General features: G+C 38.5%; 1 protein-coding gene across 7 annotated transcripts in view; it reads left to right on the top strand.

Annotated features, from left to right (window-relative positions):
• The window catches only part of Asb3 (ankyrin repeat and SOCS box containing 3), a 162,228-nt gene that overhangs the window by 121,861 nt on the left and 23,026 nt on the right, over positions 1-17,341 (top strand). For all 7 annotated transcript variants that reach the window (XM_028860873.2, XM_028860877.2, XM_028860874.2 and 4 more), the window contains one exon: positions 1,526-1,656. In XM_028860873.2, the coding sequence (XP_028716706.1) occupies positions 1,526-1,656 (131 nt within the window). The remainder of the gene's footprint in view (positions 1-1,525; positions 1,657-17,341) is intronic.

Here is a 17,341-nt window from a genome sequence, read left to right as displayed (position 1 = left end):
GTCTCATACCAATTGGCTCTTCTGATATCAGACAGAATCTCCTAATTTTTTCTTTAAGCAACATACTTGGGTTTAGAGAAGGAGAGAGCCACATTCTGATTCCAAAGCCAGCTTGATTTATAATTGAGGCAGCACCACAACTTTCCTAGACGTAAAGAGATATTGATGTTAGGTAGTGACATATTACCCTGTAGAGTCTATTGGTACCAGTAGGTCCTTCCCTTCTGCTTTAAATGTCTAGGTGTTCAAGACCTTTTGATTTCTTGAAGATGGGTATTCCTGTTATTGTAGATGTAACCAACCGTCTTATTAAATAAGAAACACAGAACCAATGTAAAAGAGAAAGCCAAGAGGTCAGAGCTCAGAGCTAAAATCTCACCGTTCCTCCTGCGGTGGTCTCAGCTTCCCGAAAGAGAGCTATTTCCCTGTGTGTAGGTCGTTTCATAGTCATTCTGCCTTCTCATTGGTTGTAAACCCAAACACGTGACTGCCTCGTCATAGTCTGTATATACAGCCCCCCAGGTCTTAAAGGCATATGTCTCCAATGCTGGCTGTATCCCTGAACACACAGAGACCTATGGGATTAAAGGCGTGCGCCACCGCCGCCGCCGCCGCCGCCGCCGCCGCCACACTCTGTCTCCGGCTCTAATAGCTCTGACCCCCGGGCAGCTTTATTTATTAACATACAATCAAAATCACATTTCAGTACAATTAGAATACTACCACAAGTGTGTTTATTATATTATTGAATATTATTTTTATAAAATATCTGCAGAAATAGCCAAGTTATGAATTATGTAAGAGAGCTAGGACTTAAAGAATTTAGACATTTAAGTAGCAGAGGTGTTATAGAAATCCGGATTTACTTTAATCCAGTGTTCATGAGTTTCCAAGTATTTCTAACACTTTGAGAAGCCTCATGTGGACAGGTTGGTAGGGAATCCTGTGTTGTTTTGAAAGAAGAAAGGAAGAACTGTTAGTGTAGAACTCATATTTCCATTCTTAAAGCTGACTGTAGTCACCCTGTAGGACTGAATCTATAATGTGGAAAGTTCGTACAATCCCTGGGAATGGTATGGGGCAGTTGGAGCTGGAGCATGGGGGAGCCATCTCCCTTGTATACTCATCTTAGTGGTGAGTGGAGATATTTGAGCTTTATCCTTTCTGTATCATTCTGTGTCTATAGGGATGGTCAGACTACGTTTGGCTTGAGAGCTTAGTTGGGAGGATATAATGGCAAGTTCACCCAAGGCACTGGTGCTTTTTCCAATTTGAAAGAAAGTTCTTGCTCTTCAATAGGGTAGAAATTCCTCGTGAGGCCTCTTAAACAGAGTCTGTTCCATTTCTAGGAATACTGTCTACTAAAATTGCCCTAGTTTTATGTATACTTTGTGTTGTCTTGTTTTTGCCCATCTTCATCATTAGGTTCTTGTAAAAATAGGAGTGAGATATTTGCTTCTAGTACTAGCCCTTGATTATATTAATATTTTACTTTTGATGGCCCATTAACATGTTGTTGTTACAGGGTTGATTCAGTCAGCGATGACATCCTTGTTTTTACTTTGGAATTTTCTAATTGGAAGAGACTTCCACCAGCTGTTGAAAAGATGCTCTCTGTTCGTGCAAACTCCTCTGGGGCTCTTCAGCAACATATGGGTAAGAAAGTACAGATTCAATCACACTGCTACTCTTCCTTCTTTTGGTTCTCTTACTATGATGGAATTTTTTGTGGACTTGTTTGAGAACATATAATAAATTAGGCATAATTTGCATTTCTTATATGTGGAAAGGATGGGGAAAGAAAGGATAGTAATTTTCTCTGAGAATTGTCTTTCTGTCCATAAGTTTAACCTACAGATATTATAGAGAGCAGCCTGTTAACTGTTTTTACTTAGTGATATCATTTTTCCTTTCCTAAAGATATATAAAAAAATATTTAGTTTATATTCAAAAGAATGCTGAACTTAATTTTTCTTTAAATTTTTTGTAGATTTGTGTTCTCTCTGTAACATTTATCATCTCTAAAAAGGAAATATTAACATCTTTTATTGGCACCTGTCTCTACTGATAATATATCACCCTATTGGTACACTCTGTGAGCTGGGCCAAAATTCTGTGAATTGAGTGTTTTGTTGTTGCCTTTTTAAAGAGAGAGTCTTCCTCTGTAGCCAGGGCTGACCTAAAACTCTTGGTCTTCCTGCCTCAGCTTTCCATGTTAAGTTAGCTAAAATAAAGAATACTCAGTGGGAGATTTTATGTAAGAAAGCCAAGTTAAACATAATGTATGCAAAGTATTCCTACATACTTACTCAAATTTATTTAATTTTGGCTATATATTGTAAGTGAGGTATGTTTTTAAGTTAGGAGAATTGTTGTTTCATGTGTATTTTTACATAAAATGGTACTTCTCCAAAAACAGTTTGAATAGATTTTTAACAAATGAACTTGTGTGTGTGTGTGTGTGTGTGTGTGTGTGTGTGTGTGTGTAAATGTCTTCTAATTTCTTAGAAAATTACATTTCAGTAAATTTTCTCTATTTAAACAGCCAGAGGAAAATATGCTCTTGAATTTAGGTATACTCAGACTATGATAAAAGTTTCTGTTGAAGAGTTTTCTGTTTGCCATTTCTAAGCCTTCTAGTTTAGAATTTCCTTAATGATAATTTTGGAAAGTTCTCCTGCATGTAATTATCAATGTTGGTATTTGCATATACTTTTATTAATTATGTATTTGTATCATCCAAAAACAAATACTTTTTCAGAACAGATAGAAGGTGGGACAATGGACTTGGGAACAAAAAAAAATCAAAAGAGAAGTGCATATGCCAGATGGGAAAATTATTTCAGCGCATATAAAAATATGTTTCTTCTGAAGGCCTTACCATATGGCAAGTGTGTCTAGATCAGTGATTCTCAACCTGTAATGTGTAATTTTACTTACAAATCCTTGTATTCTTTCTGTTTTCTAGTTAAGTAGTAGTTCTAATAGCTTGGAGAATGTTATTTTCTAAGAGAATGACTCAGAGCCTGATATTTGTTTGCTATTCATCTCATAGACAGTAGTGGTGTGTCAGTGGTGTTTGAGGATTTTGCCCCCCTATTTGCAAACAGGTTTTGATTGTTATAGCTAATGAGGTACCATTGCTATCTAGGTGGTAATATATTCAATTCCAGGGCCATGTATAGTGGCTCATACCTATAATCTCTGCATTCAGAAAGCTGAGACGAGAAGATTACAAGTTCAAGGCTAGCTTGAACTATATAGTGAGGCCAGCCTGTGGCTACATAGTGATACAGTTTCAAAAACCACAAACAAGATAATACTTGAGACCTTTGTTACTTTGTACTGTGTTGAGGGCAACCATTGTTTATTTTATGCATTGAAAAGCTTGTTAATTATCTTAAGAAATAACATATATGCGGTGGCATATGCCATTAATCCCAGCACTCAGGAGGAAGAGTCAGGTGGATCTTTAAGTTTAAGGCCGTCTACTGAGTGAGTTCCAGGACAGCCAAGGCTACACAGGGAAACTCTGTATTGAGAGAGAGGGGAGAGGGGAGAGGGGAGAGGGGAGAGGGGAGGAGAGGGGAGGGGAGGGGAGAGAGGGGAGAGAGAGGAGAGGGGAGAAGGGAGAGGGGAGAGGGGAGAGAGGAGAAAGAAAATATGAATGGAGGTGTACATGGTGGTGTGGTTACATGCCTCAAATCCCAGCTCTCAGGTACTGTTATGAGGATCCCACCAGAGATGATTATCCAGACATAGTTTATAGCCAATTGAAAGTCTTTGTTCTAGCTGGCTTGGACTACACTCAGGTATTCTGGACCTAAGCATGTCTCTGAGCATTCAGACCAAGGAGCTTTTAAAGGCAAAAACCATGTCCTCGTATCTTGCGGCATCTTGATCTTAGGTTCCTAGAATAGAGCTATTCCTAAAATAGTTAACCTATTCTAGTTCCTAGAATTGGGTACTTTCCCATGGATTCTCCACCAAGGAGCTCAAATTCTAGTTAAGCCTAAAATTACCTCAGCAAGAGCACAAGATGGAGGAATCTCAGTACTGTCTTGTGCTGCTCCATTTCCTATTGGTTCTATGAACATGAGACACATCATTGACTCATGCTGTTCTAGGGGATCATATTTGGTCCTAAGGACCCACAACTTAGTTGGCCATGCAGTTGAGGATGCAGAGTCCCATCACTAGCTTGCTCAGATAAGACTCAATGACCATAATAATGCTGACAGTAAGGTAGTTAGCCATGGGGACCAAGTAATTAGAGACTAATACTAATTATCTCATTTATGTCTCCTTTCCTTCTTTTGAGTTTTTCTCTGACTATGGCCTCTGCAAGGGGGTGGGGTACCACAGCATGGGTGGGTGGCCTGGTATAGCCTGTGGGAACTCATGTACTGCCTTGGGGGAAGTGAATTAACAAACAGAATACTTCAGGACAACTTACTCCCTCCTTCCATTTTAGTAGTTTTTCTAACAAACAGAACTGACGGAAACACAGACACACAGGGAGACACATTAATATAGAAAGACAACATACTTAAAAACTACGGGTGGCCACCACACATTTAGTTGCATCCAACCTCTCTTCTTATGTCCTAACCAGATAGTGCCTCTTACAGACCAAATTTACCTCCAGGGGTGTTCAGTTCAAAAAAGACTCTTATCTTTTTATTCTTCTGAGTGGTGGCATCAGGGATTCCCCTGGAATGCTTATCAAAATTGGGCAGAAAGGATTTTCTTGGAGTCCTGATCATGTCAGGGTGCATACCTTTTCAGCTGGTACACTCTTGCCTGCTCCTAGGGATCCTGGGGCCCCTAAGTGTCTGAGTCCAGTTTCTGGGGATCTTGTTGTGTCTACAAAATGCTTTGGGGAGCTTAACAGAGATGAAGCCAGCTGGGACTACACTCAGGTATTCTGAACCAAGGGGCTTTTATAATCAAAAAAAAAAAAAAAAAAAATCTTGGCTCCTTAGCAGTTTAACAGAAGCTAAGGTAAGCCATTATTTGTGGGTGGGGGTTCTGATCAGGCAAACATTGACTTTGGGTTCCTAGAATAAAGTTGGATAATTTTCCATGGGATTCTCCATCAAGGAGATCAAATTCCAGTTAAACCTGAAATAGCCTCAATAAGAGTACAAGAAGGAGGAATGTCTGCACTGCTTTGCCCTATCACAGTAGCTAAGGGAGAGGAGTTGAGGCTTGGATTATATACGGAAACCCTGTCTCAAAAATGGAGAGGAGGGGGAGGAGAGCTTGGGTTCATCAGTAGCAGAGCTGTTGCCAGGCATGTTTGCAACTCTGGTTTCAACTCTCAGCACCACAAAACAAACCTGTAAAAAAACAAAAAGAAGTGAGTTCTTGGTCATGAAGATGAATTGTGTTTGTTTGTGTTAATAAAAAATACTATATTCTAGTCTCTTGAATCTTTTTGAGATTGTAGAGGTAATAAATAATTGTCAGTTCTTTGTATCATACAGCATTCTTTTCCTTTTTATCTAAAAGTTTTGCATGTTATATATTTTGATAATGTTTTTCTCATCCAATTTCTGTTAGATCTTCCCTACCTCTCTACCCACTGAGCTTCAGATTTATTCTCTCTCCCTAACTTCTCCCTTTCTTTCCAAAAAAATGAAAATCAAAACAACCAATATCACAAAAATTAACATCAACACTATTGCTCTAGTATATCTTACAGGTAGGGCACTGTTGTAGGATTTATAGATTGGTGGTATTGGTGATTATTTTTCATCTCCATTACTGTGCATAATAAGTGGATCTTGTGAATTTTTGAGGCCCGCCTGAACTACATAATGAGTTCTCAGCCAGTCAGGGTTCATTGTGAGACCCTGTTTGAAAACTAAACAAAACAACTTTCTGCGCCAGATGGATACCTGTGTGATTGTAGCACATACAGAAAATTTTAAATTTAGCTTAATTTAAAATTTTTGAGATAGATTCTTACTATATAGCCTAGTCTGGCCTTGATTTATAATACCACCTTTGCTTCACAAGTTCTGGGACTATAGAGCTGTGTGCTGAAAAGCTTGGTTTACACTTCTGTTGATTTAAGGGAAAGAAGACATTTTCACTCAGTGAGAAAGTAACTGCTTTATGGGAAAAAAAAAATCTTATGTGGAAATGATTTTGAGAATAGACACTGATATTGTGTGATTTTCTTGACAAAAATTTCCATTGATACATGGGGAAGTTTTCTGGCTGTCAAATGCATTTAATAAAAATGTTAATTAGCTTTAAAGTAATTGATATTTGGAAGAATAGAAGTATGCCAGACAAATTTTAATGGCTTCTTTTTTTTTTTTTTTTTTTTTTTGGCCAAGCATGGTGGTCCATGCCTGTAGTCTCAGCATTTAGGAGTCACAGACAGGAGGATCACCACAAGTTTAAGGATAGCCTGGACAAAGATAGCTTGGACTAATGAGTATAGGCAATATGGACGACAATTTTCCCTTTTTGTTTCCAGAGTTATTGGGTATTGTTTAATCTGAGAGATAGTTCAACTGTATATTTTGATTGGAGGCAGGACTTTTAACTAAGAGATATTCCTCTGACAGAGGGTAAGACACCCAAATTTTGCTAGGTAACTGTTAAATATGTGACTCATCAGAAAAGGTGACATGGTTTTCAGTTTATGCAAAAGATCTTGTTCCAGTCACTTCTCTGTTGTTAAATAACTTTTGAGCTATCTCTAGCACCTGGGACCAATTTTTAATTGAGTGTTGCAGCTTTGGAGGAACATTATCCTGACTGCTCTGGGAGTCAGGCTATACCTTGAGCTTCTAGGACACTTCTGGCAACTGGAGCTGCAATGGGACATCTCAGCTCTGGAGGGAATGGTATCATAACTATTCGGGGAGTCAGGTGTGGTGGGTGATGGTCTCCTCACAGGATATACCATTCCTGCTCCTCTCCTGGAGAGCTGCTATAGCTGAGCTTTGCTCAGCCCCCACTTAAGAGGGCTTCCCAGCAGAGGTATGTTTCTTCTCTGGCCCAAGATGTTGCTTCTTTTGCTTCACTCTGTTTAAGAGGAAACCTTTGCAGAAATGTAGAAATCTCCTCTGGCTCCAGTGAAAAGTTGTTACTTTTTCTGCTCCCCTAAGGGACACCTCAGCAAAGTTCTGTTTTGCTCTGCCTTGCTCAGCCCCTTATGAGAACATCTCTGCAAGGTTTTTTCTGCTCAGACCCCCTAAGGGATGTCTTAACAAGGTTCTTCTCTACTCCAGTGAATGAAAATCTTCCCACCCAAGACTCTTTTGAGAAACAGATTTATTTGGGAAGGAGGAGTCCAGGAGAGTGGCTGCCTCTACCAGGGTGGGAAAGCACAGCCAACAATTGAACTGGCAGGGTGGTTGGTATAGGATTTCCTAGAGTGGTTTCTCCAGGGAGAAGATTTTATGCTTAGGGATTGGTTAGTTTTCCTGCTCAGGGATTGGTTAGTTTCGTTGCTCAGGGGCAGAGATGGCCCTGATTTCAGAGTCAAGCTGTGTTTCTTTCACTGGCCTTTGTTAGCTTTTTGGCTCTACTTCTAAGGTCAGGGCATATTTCTTTCACAGATTTTGGTTCTAGGGACAAAGTGTCTTTGCCACTGGTTTCAGAGTCAGGGAATGTTTCTTTGGTCCTGGGTTCAGAAATTAAGTGTTTCTTTCACTGGCTGGGGTCCCAGATCCAGGTTGTGTTTCTTTCACTGGTTCTGGATTCCAGAGTCAGTGTTTTTTTTTTTTTTTTTTTTTAAACTGGCCCCTTCTTACAAACTATACTTTTAAAATTTTGTGACTCTTATAACTTTTAGAAGTATCTAGGGCTGACAAAGGAAAAATTTTAAAGCAAATGTCTTTAGTCCTTCTTTAAAAACTTAGTAAAAATTATTTAAAGTCTGCTTGGTCATCTTTGGACAGAAGGGTCCATTCTAAACAGCTCCTCTAGGTGATCTGAGTTGGTTTCCCTGTAACAATGGGGTCCAACAATGGCCTGGCTTTCATAGGAAAAAAAAAAAAAAAACCTCTCAATTAATAGCTAAAGCTTTGGGCATAGATTCAAAAATTCATTGTACATATAGAACTCAGAATTCTGGACAGATTAAAAGAATAAACAGGATGTTTAAAAAAGTTAAACCTAACAAAATCCCCATTAGAATCCAGCAATAGGTGACTAGATCACCTTCTTTTGCTGGCATAATATGACCTCACTTTTCCACCACCATTCTTTCAGTTTTGTGATGGATGGTGTCCTCTCAAATCATGAATTGAAATTAGACCTTCCTTCTTTAAGTTTAATTTGTCAAGTGTTTTGTGACATCAACCTCAAAATAATGCCAAAGCTATAATCCTCCAGATGCTTATACAAGAAAACTTCAGGTCTTTTGCAAGATAAAGACCCACATTTGCTAACTCTTGAATCTGTTATATATTTAACATGTAAACTATACTATTGTGTTTTCTAGGTGTGTTTGTGTGTATGTGTGTATGTATGTTTTCCATTCTTTTTGAACCTGTTGTAATATCTGAGTTTTGCATTCTAGCTTTGCTCTTCCACAACTCTTGATTGTCTTGTGTGATTTTCTATGATACAACTGTTTTTACTAAGGCAGGCTGGCATCGCTTCCTGTTTGTCTTTGGATTTCTGCCTGCCTCTAAGCTGCCTTGCCATAGGCCAATGCAGCTTTATTTATCAATGAATCAGAGCAACATATATCCACAGAATGCATAAAGACATCCCACAGCCACTTCCCCTTTTATATCTAATTAAAAAGGAAAGTTTTAACTCTAACATAGTAAAATTACATATAATAAAACAGTTATTAAGCAATAATTACAGTTATAATATCTAGTCTATTTGTATTTGGCAAAATTAAAGAAAATATTCTATCTATCCTATATTTGTGAGTCTAAAGTTTTATATCTAATTTATCTTTTATCATAACCAAAGAAAATTATAACTGTCTAGTCTTCAACTACATTAAAGACTCCAGAAGGATATAATATTACCTAAGTAAATAGGAAGTGCTTTTTTAGCAACTTCCAAAAACATAGGATGACAGAGACAACTGACTGCCTGGGCAGTCATCCAAAGTTTCTCTGCAGCATTGGGGCATCCATCTTCAGCCAACAGCCTAGAGTTTTTTAGGTGCTGCTCCCTGTGCCATGTAGAATGTCTGGCAGTCTCCTCTGTGAAGCAGGAAACTGAAGGATCATTTTGCCTTGTTTTGGCAAATTCAGTGGTCATTTTCTTATGGGTCCTGTATGTCCAGTTTATACAACATATTATCAGCAGTCCAGGCAAGAGCTGTTTCTTGCCCAAATGGCTATTTTTGCCAAGAAGAAGATAAACTCCATATGGAGTGTCTTCGATGCCCATCTTCCTTTTTGAAGTAAATCAGTGCTGCCAGGAGCAAAGGTTTCTCACTATCCAGAACATCTAAGTTTTTAAAACATTTTAAATGCCATATTCTGTAGGTCTTTGAAGTGTTTGAAGATTGCCTATCTAATTGAATTTATATCTATGTATACCTAGAAAACTTAACTAACATGACTATAAGTTTAATTATCATGGATGACTAATTATTAATCTGTATTTCTTAATTAAACATAATTTTAAATGAGTTGCATAAACATAATATCTTAAATAAGTATAGAAATATATGTAGTATAACAAAATTAACTTCAAATTTGTATCAATAAACTAAAATCCATAGCAATGTAAAACATTTCAAACAAGTTGTTGCTCTTTAAATGTAGATTCAATAATCTACCCTTTTATCTTATCTCATATATATATATACACATATATATATGTGTATATATATCCCCTTTTTTCTTTAGAAAGAGATTGCATTTATAATCAAACTCCTTTTAAATAAGAGTAAACATTTGTAAACAATATCTTGGGAATTTGGATGTAGCTTCTCATACTACTTCCTGCTTGGATGGGGATCCTGAGAAAATTAAGAATTATGGTCAAGTACTGACTGGAGTAGTCTATGAAGCTGAGTTGTCTGTGCCAGTTGCCTAGAAGCAATTCTGGATGTTGAATCATCTGGGCCATGGATCATCGGAGACCTTTCAGGGGTCTTGGATGATCAAAGCATATTAGCCTGGAAGCAATCCACAGGTCCTCATCTTCTGTGGAAACAAAAGCAGAACATCTTTTCCAAAGCAACATATCCTTAGACACACATTGTGAAGTCAAGATATCTTTAAAATATATATATATTGGTTTAACTCAGCAGCCTTTACAATCAAATGTCTTTCTGTAGTTAAAAGTCTCAAAGACAATATAATCCAGACTCTCTGTGTGATTTCCATCTTTATGTGGCTTATCTTTTATATTATTTTCACTGTCTCTTTAAAAACTTTATTTTTAAAATCTATTGCCTTATATAACTACACATACTTCTTTTCCTCTCTCTTTCAAGCCTACATACATTTTTACTCACACTGTAAACTGTTTAGAGTTTTATTCCATCTGAATCTGTTCTTACTGTGTTTCTGTAATCATTTTCTGACTATTGCTTTAAGCTGCAACATGGCTAAGACTGAATTGGCAACCTTGGCTTCTGGCTCCAACCACCTCAGCTTCCCAACATGGTGTAGGTAATTTACCACCAGCTCTGGGAGACATGTTCTCTGCTGACTTTGGGAGGTAGTGGGTCAATGCCTTCATCTAGCAGCGTGTGGCACAGAACCTCTCCTCCCCCCTTTTTTGGTCTGTACCTAGCCAAAGCTAAATCCACCATGCATGTTGCATGACTTGGAGACACCTGTGTACCAAGGTGATCTACTATGCTGTAGGTCAGGCCCACACACTGTGAACTTGCCACAGCCAGGGGACACATCAATGTACCATGGCCCGCCATGAGCGAAATGAACTAGGAAAGTGACCTTAGCGACATTTATAATCTCTTCTTAAGCTCTCTCACGTTTTAGGTGGAAACTCTTGCCACCACATCTGGGCACCAAATGTAATTGAAAGATTTCCTGTGTCCTGCCTGGCCCACAGTCAGGACAAATCTCTCACCCATTGTCTTGCAGCCATTTATAAAATAATCACTCAGAGGCTTATATTAACTACAAACTGTATGGCCATGGCCTATGGCTCAATTTTCTTGCTAGCTAGCTCTTATAACTAAACTCAGCCCATTTCTATTAATCTGTATGTCACCACGTGTTCTGTAGCCTTACCTGTGTGCCATTGCATGCTGCTCCCTGGACAGCAAGATGGCATGTCCTCCGCCTCTGCCTTTCTTCTCCCTGTCTCTCTGCTTGGATTTCTGCCTGCCTCTAACCTACCTTGCCATAAGCCAATGCAGTTTTATTCATCAACCAGTCAGAGCAATACACATTCACAACATACCAGAAAGACATCCCACAGCACTATGGAGTACTTTCTCTTGGATTTGCATCATGGAATATGTTCTTGTATATTCTTTTCTGTGTTGACGTGAAAATTGCCATCTTAAATAGAGCAGCTGTGATCACCTATCATTGACCCTCATAAAATTGTGTCTACTAACATCTCCTCCTGAAGGGAAGGACAATTTCATGATGCTCACAGGGTTCACTACCCTTTAGTAGCATCTCCCAAGACCCTCCCTTCCCAAGAGTTACATAAGAGGTAAGTCATTAACTCCAGTAAAACTGCACTGGTACAGACTTGTATAATTTGATCAAAAATTTCCTGAACATTTTTTTTTTTTTTTGTAACCCAGATAAACTCACTGGTCTATGAAGCTGGATTTGGATGAAATTCTTTCTTTGATTGGTCAGTGCCTCATCTATTTTGGAAGAAAATTCACACAAGAATTATAGCTTAGGAAAGACTTTCCCTTTTTAATTTCATAGGACTAAAAAACTACATCTATTTTGAGCAGACCAAATAATCAGCCAACCTGCTCTCAAAATGTCAGTGCTGTATCTACAATATGAATAATGAGTAACTGAAAAATATTGATCTAACAGTTCAGTATAACATTCATAGTCAGTGGGTTCTGCATTAGAGAAATCCTTTGTATACTGCATTTCAAGTAGAAGTGACATTTAGCCCAAAGTGGGTTTTCTATGTCAATGATGATGACATATAGAAAATTGATATACCTCTTACAGATAAAATGCTGAAAAGGAAGAAGATGCAGGTTCTATGATGATATGAAGATGCAGTTCTTTATGATACTGACCCCTCTCGACTTCAACAAATACCCTGTAGTTAGTTCATAATAAAGAATACATGTAATACAGTTATTGAAAAAAATAAGCTGTAATCTTTGAATAGGCAAAATTAAAAATTTCAGGACCAAGTATATTAAAGCAAAAAGACTATATGAGATTATTAAGAGTCATGGAAATGTCTTTAAGATCTAACCTAAGAAGAATATATGTCAGTCCAACACTATTCTCTTAGAAACACTTTTACCACCACATCCGACACTATATATTTTGATCCCACCATGTATTTCTTTATCAATTCTGAATGTATATTTTGAATGATACATATTTTAAATTTTTCCTTGTAGATTTTGACATTTTGATCAGCCTCTTCAAAAACATTTGTAAAAACCCTTGGAGATTAAAAGAAAGGAAGGAAGCAAGAAATTAAGAAGCTTTCAGGCAACATATATTCTTAAGTAATAGTTACTTAAAAATTCTTTTGCAAAGTTGGTTGGATAGTGAAGGGAGAGTAGGTCTTGGAAGAGTTAGGAGAAGGTAAATATAGTCAAAACACATCTTACAAAACTCAAAACTACCAAATAACTAGTTAAAATGAGTTAAAACTCAATTAAACCTTCTGACATAAAGTGTCTGGCATAAAAGCAATCAGGCACAAAAAAATGAAAAGATTTATTTTTTCCTTATCTACCTGTCTGAAGATACTTTTCCTAACATTCAGTGAACCCAGTTCATGGAATCAAGCAAAAGTGTTTGTTGATGCCAGAAAAAGCTCAAAGCTTCTATGAAATCAGCTCTCTACCTTGGGTGCCATTATTTTCCCCCTGTCTCAACCCATAGCTGCTTTTCTTATATGATATGATATTTTCTTATAATCATTAAATTAAAATAATTACATGTTGCTAGTTTATTTAATGTGTTTGCATGACACCCTTTTAACAACTTGTCTTTCCAAAAGCACTCAATGCAGAGCTTTCAATTTATTAGTTTAGTTAAGAAAAATGAGAATTGCTATATTGCATGTACCTGAAACTACAAAGCTCCTATGACCATTATATCATTTTATTGCCATCTTCTGTTGGCTACCAGTACTGCATGAGAAGTTATCAAGCTCTTTTAGATGCTGTGGGTACTGCATGGCTTTCTGTAGCCCTCTTCTGGATGTCTTAGTACTGCATGAGGATCTTCATGGAGATCTATCATCCTCTTCTGGATGCTTTGAACGTTGCATGGGAGCCCTCTTCTGGCTGCTGCAGGTACTGCTCGGGGAGTCTTGCCCTTTTCTGGATGCTTAGTGTAGTGCATGGGAAGGTTGAATCACACTCTCTTGTGGATGTGTTTGGGTACTGCATTAGGTAGTAGCACCCTCTTTGAGATGCTTTGGGTACTGTGGGGGGGGGCTTCATAGTGCTCTATATCCCTTTTCTCTTGGTGACAAAATAATTCTTTTTTGAATAAGCCAAACATTTACTCAATCCCAGGATCCAATGCTCCTGGATTACCAGCTCAAGAAAAACTCTTGTGTTCTTCAAAAGGAAAAGGCTATGTATTTCTTTCAGTCATGGAAATCTGAATAAATATTCCTGACTAGCCATTCTGAGGTTCATGAGTAATCCAAATTTTCACTGACATCCTGGGGACTTAATTGAGATGCTGCATGTCAGTGCCCATGGTCGATGCAAAGGAATCTCATTTTTGTGCTGTATTATATGATATAGGTGTATGTCAAATCAGTTGTTTGGTTACTCCCACGATCTTTGTGCCACCATTGCCTTGGCCTATCTTGCAGATAGTGAACTATTGTAGATAAAGGGTTTATGGCTGAGTTGGTATTTGTTTCTCTTTTGATAGCATTCAGAGTACCTTCCTATACCAAAGATGCTAGAACATAGGAGTAAAGACTCTTTGTAGGCACCAGCTCAACATTTTCATGTTCACTATAGGTGTTGTCTTCAGCAAATGGGCCCTTGCTGTCAGTATGTGAAGAGCAACTTACAATCTTGGCAGTAGCCTGTGTTGTTTGGGGGATTCCCATGTGGCCCTTTTGACTGGCAATTCATTTAGATGTAACCAGTCCTCCTTCTGAAAGCTTCATTGTGTGCCAAGAGATGGCCAGTGGTGACTCTGTCTCCCCTTTATTTGGAGATTTCATTTAGATTGGCTTCTTATATGTATAATTTTTAGGAAGTTTCTTCTATATTAGGCTTTCATACTATCCCCAAAAGCCCATTAATTTTGACTGTCTCTCCCTGTATTCCCTCCCACAACCCATTGTCATCTCCCCCTCATTTGATCATCCCATTCCAGTCCCCTGCCCATTCCATTCATATCTGTTGTGTTTCCCTTTCCTAATAAGAACTATCTGTTCTCTCTAGTCCCTTACTGTGTAACTATGGATTATAGCATGGCTATCACTGACTTCACAAGTAATGTCCACATATAGGTGAATACATACCACATTTATCTTTCTGGGTCTGGGATACTTAGGATGATTTTTTTTTTCCTAGTTCCATTCATTTGCCTTCAAATTTCTTTTTTTTTTTTAAATTTATTTAATGTGTATTGTGTTTTGCCTGCATGTATGTTTGTGTGAAGGTGTTGAATCCTCTGGAACTGGAGTTACAGACAGTTGTGGGCTGCCATGTGGTTGCTGGGAATTGAACTCAGGACCTCTGGAAGAGCAGCCATGCTCTTAACCACTGAGTCACCTCTCCAGCTCATGAGTTTTTTTTTTTTTTTTTAATTGACTGAACAATTCTTCACTGTGTAAATGTACCACATTTTCTTCATTCTGTTGAGGGACATGTAGGTTGTTTACAATTTCTGGCTGTTAAGAAAAGAGCAGTGTTGTAGTTTGAATGTAATTGGCTCCCATAATCTCATAGGAAGTGGCACATTAGGAAGTATGACTTTGTTGGAGTGGGTCTGGCCTTGTTGGAGGAAGTGTGTCACTGTGGGGGGTGAACTTTGAGGTTTCATATGCTCAGGATACACCCAGTGAGTTAGTTGACTTCCTGTTGACTGCAAAATGTAGCATTCCGCTCCAGCACCATGTCTGCCTGCACACTACCATGCTCTCTATTGTGATGATAATTGACTGAACCTCTGAAACTGTAAGTGAGCCACTCTAGTTATATGTTTTCTTTGTAAGAGTTGCCATTTTTAGTGCTTTGATTATTATGTGGCGAGGGGATGTTTTTTTGGATCCAGCCTATTTGGTGTTCTGTAAGTTTCTTGTATCTTCATAGGTATTTCTTTCTTTAGGTTAGGAAAGTTTTCTTATATGATTTTGTTAAATATATTTTCTGTGCCTTTGAGTTGGTATTCTTCTCCTTCTTCTATCCCTATTATTCTTAGGTTTGGCCTTTTCATGGTGCCCTAAATTTCTTGGATGTTTTGTGTTATGATTTTTTTGTCTTTAGTGTTTTTTTTTGACTAACGAATCTATTTTCTCTATTGTGTCTTCAGTGTCAGAGAGTCTCTGTTCCATCTCTTGTATTCTGCTGGTTATGCTTGTTTCTGTAGTTCCTGTTCATTTAGTCAGGATTTCTAATTCCAGCATTCCCTCAGCTTGTTTTCTTTGGAATGTTTCTTTCATCTGTTTACTTTTTTTTGGCTTTCTTTGATTTCTTCCAATTTTTTGTTTGTTTTTTCTTCCTTTTCTTTAAGGGAATTTTTTATTTCCTCTTTAATGGAGATTTTTAATACCTCTTTAAGTGACGTTTTTATTTTCTCTTTAAGGGAATTTTTCATTTTCTCTTTAATGGAGGTTTTCATTTCTTTTTTAAGGGAATTTTTTATTTCCTCTTTAATGGAGATTTTCATTTTCTCTTTAAGGGAATTTTTTTATTTCTTCTTTAAGGGCCTCTATCATCTTCTTAAAATAATTTTTAGGATTGATTTCTTCTGTTTCTTCTGCCTTGGTATGTTCAGGTCTTCCAGGTTCACTAGGTTCTTAAGTTGTCATATAGGTCTTTATGTTGTTGCCTATTTTTGCACTGGCGTCTACTCATCTCTTCCTCTGTTCGGTGCAGGTTGTGTCTGTGTCTGAAGGTGCCTCTCTGTTGTTCTAATTATTAGTCTTGGTTCACTAGGAGTTCTTGGTTAAATTGTTGCTGTTGGGCTCTGTTTCTTTGGGAGCAGCTTAGTCAAATCAGTGTTAGTGGGTTCTGTCTCAGGGAGCAGTTGTTCCCAGTTGGTGTAGGGTGTGCTTATGGTTTCAGTGGTTGTTAGGTTCATAGGGATTAGTTTTTTGTTAGTTTTTTTTGGGGGGGATGGGGTTGGTGAGGGAGCAGGGAAAGGTAGCCATCTGGTCGCTGGGACTCCGATGGGTAGGTGTTAGAGACCTGATCTGACGGTCTGGGGATGGGAGCTTACCTGTTCTCAGTCAGTGAAGTGTATATTTATGATTCTGGTGATCTGGTTCGGTGGCTGGGCAGTGCCTTCTTTTGTGTTCTCAGGTCATGTTTTGCTCATTTGTCAACTCCTCAGCTGATCTTGTTTCCTCAGACTTCAAACTGTAGGATTCTGAATCTTTTCCTGGATGGATTTCAGCTGAGTGAGGTAGTCTCACCAACACCTCCAAGTTGTTGGGTTTTGGAGGATCAGCAGCTGGGCCCTGGGTTGGCCTCAGACAGAGTGTTCAGATCCGTTCTGGTTCTGTCCCATGGAGATGGCTCCTTCCCCGGGTGCTGGGATTAAAGGCGTCCCTGTTCCAAGCTCTTGAATAAGAGCTTCTTTTCACTAACTCTTCAGCAGGTAATAGCTCAGTTTCTGGTCTTTATTACATCTGCATCTCGGCCGCCTACCTGCCTGCCTCTGCGGCCTGTCGCCTCTGTCTCTCAAATTGTCTCTTATCAGTGGTGTCCACCAGATAGGTCCAGTACTCACACATTTTTAAGAGGCACAGAAAGTAAGATTTGGCTCCCCAACACTGCTGATGCCAGAACTTTTCCGTCTTGTGTCCTGGGCAGACATAAAAACTTTTTTTTTTCTCAGCTGAGACGATCTCGGTTGAACAGAAATAAATCTTGTACCTCAAATTCTAGAGGTGGGAACCAGGTCCCAGGTGGAGCTCTAGCTGATTCTTGTTTGAGGATTTCTTCGGAGAATGTGTCAGTGACAGTCCAGGTGAGACTTGCAGGTTGATGTGG

This window comes from Peromyscus leucopus, chromosome 10 (genome assembly GCF_004664715.2).
Source record: "Peromyscus leucopus breed LL Stock chromosome 10, UCI_PerLeu_2.1, whole genome shotgun sequence".
Taxonomy (NCBI): domain Eukaryota; kingdom Metazoa; phylum Chordata; class Mammalia; order Rodentia; family Cricetidae; genus Peromyscus; species Peromyscus leucopus.
This window is presented reverse-complemented; position numbering and strand designations above follow the sequence as displayed.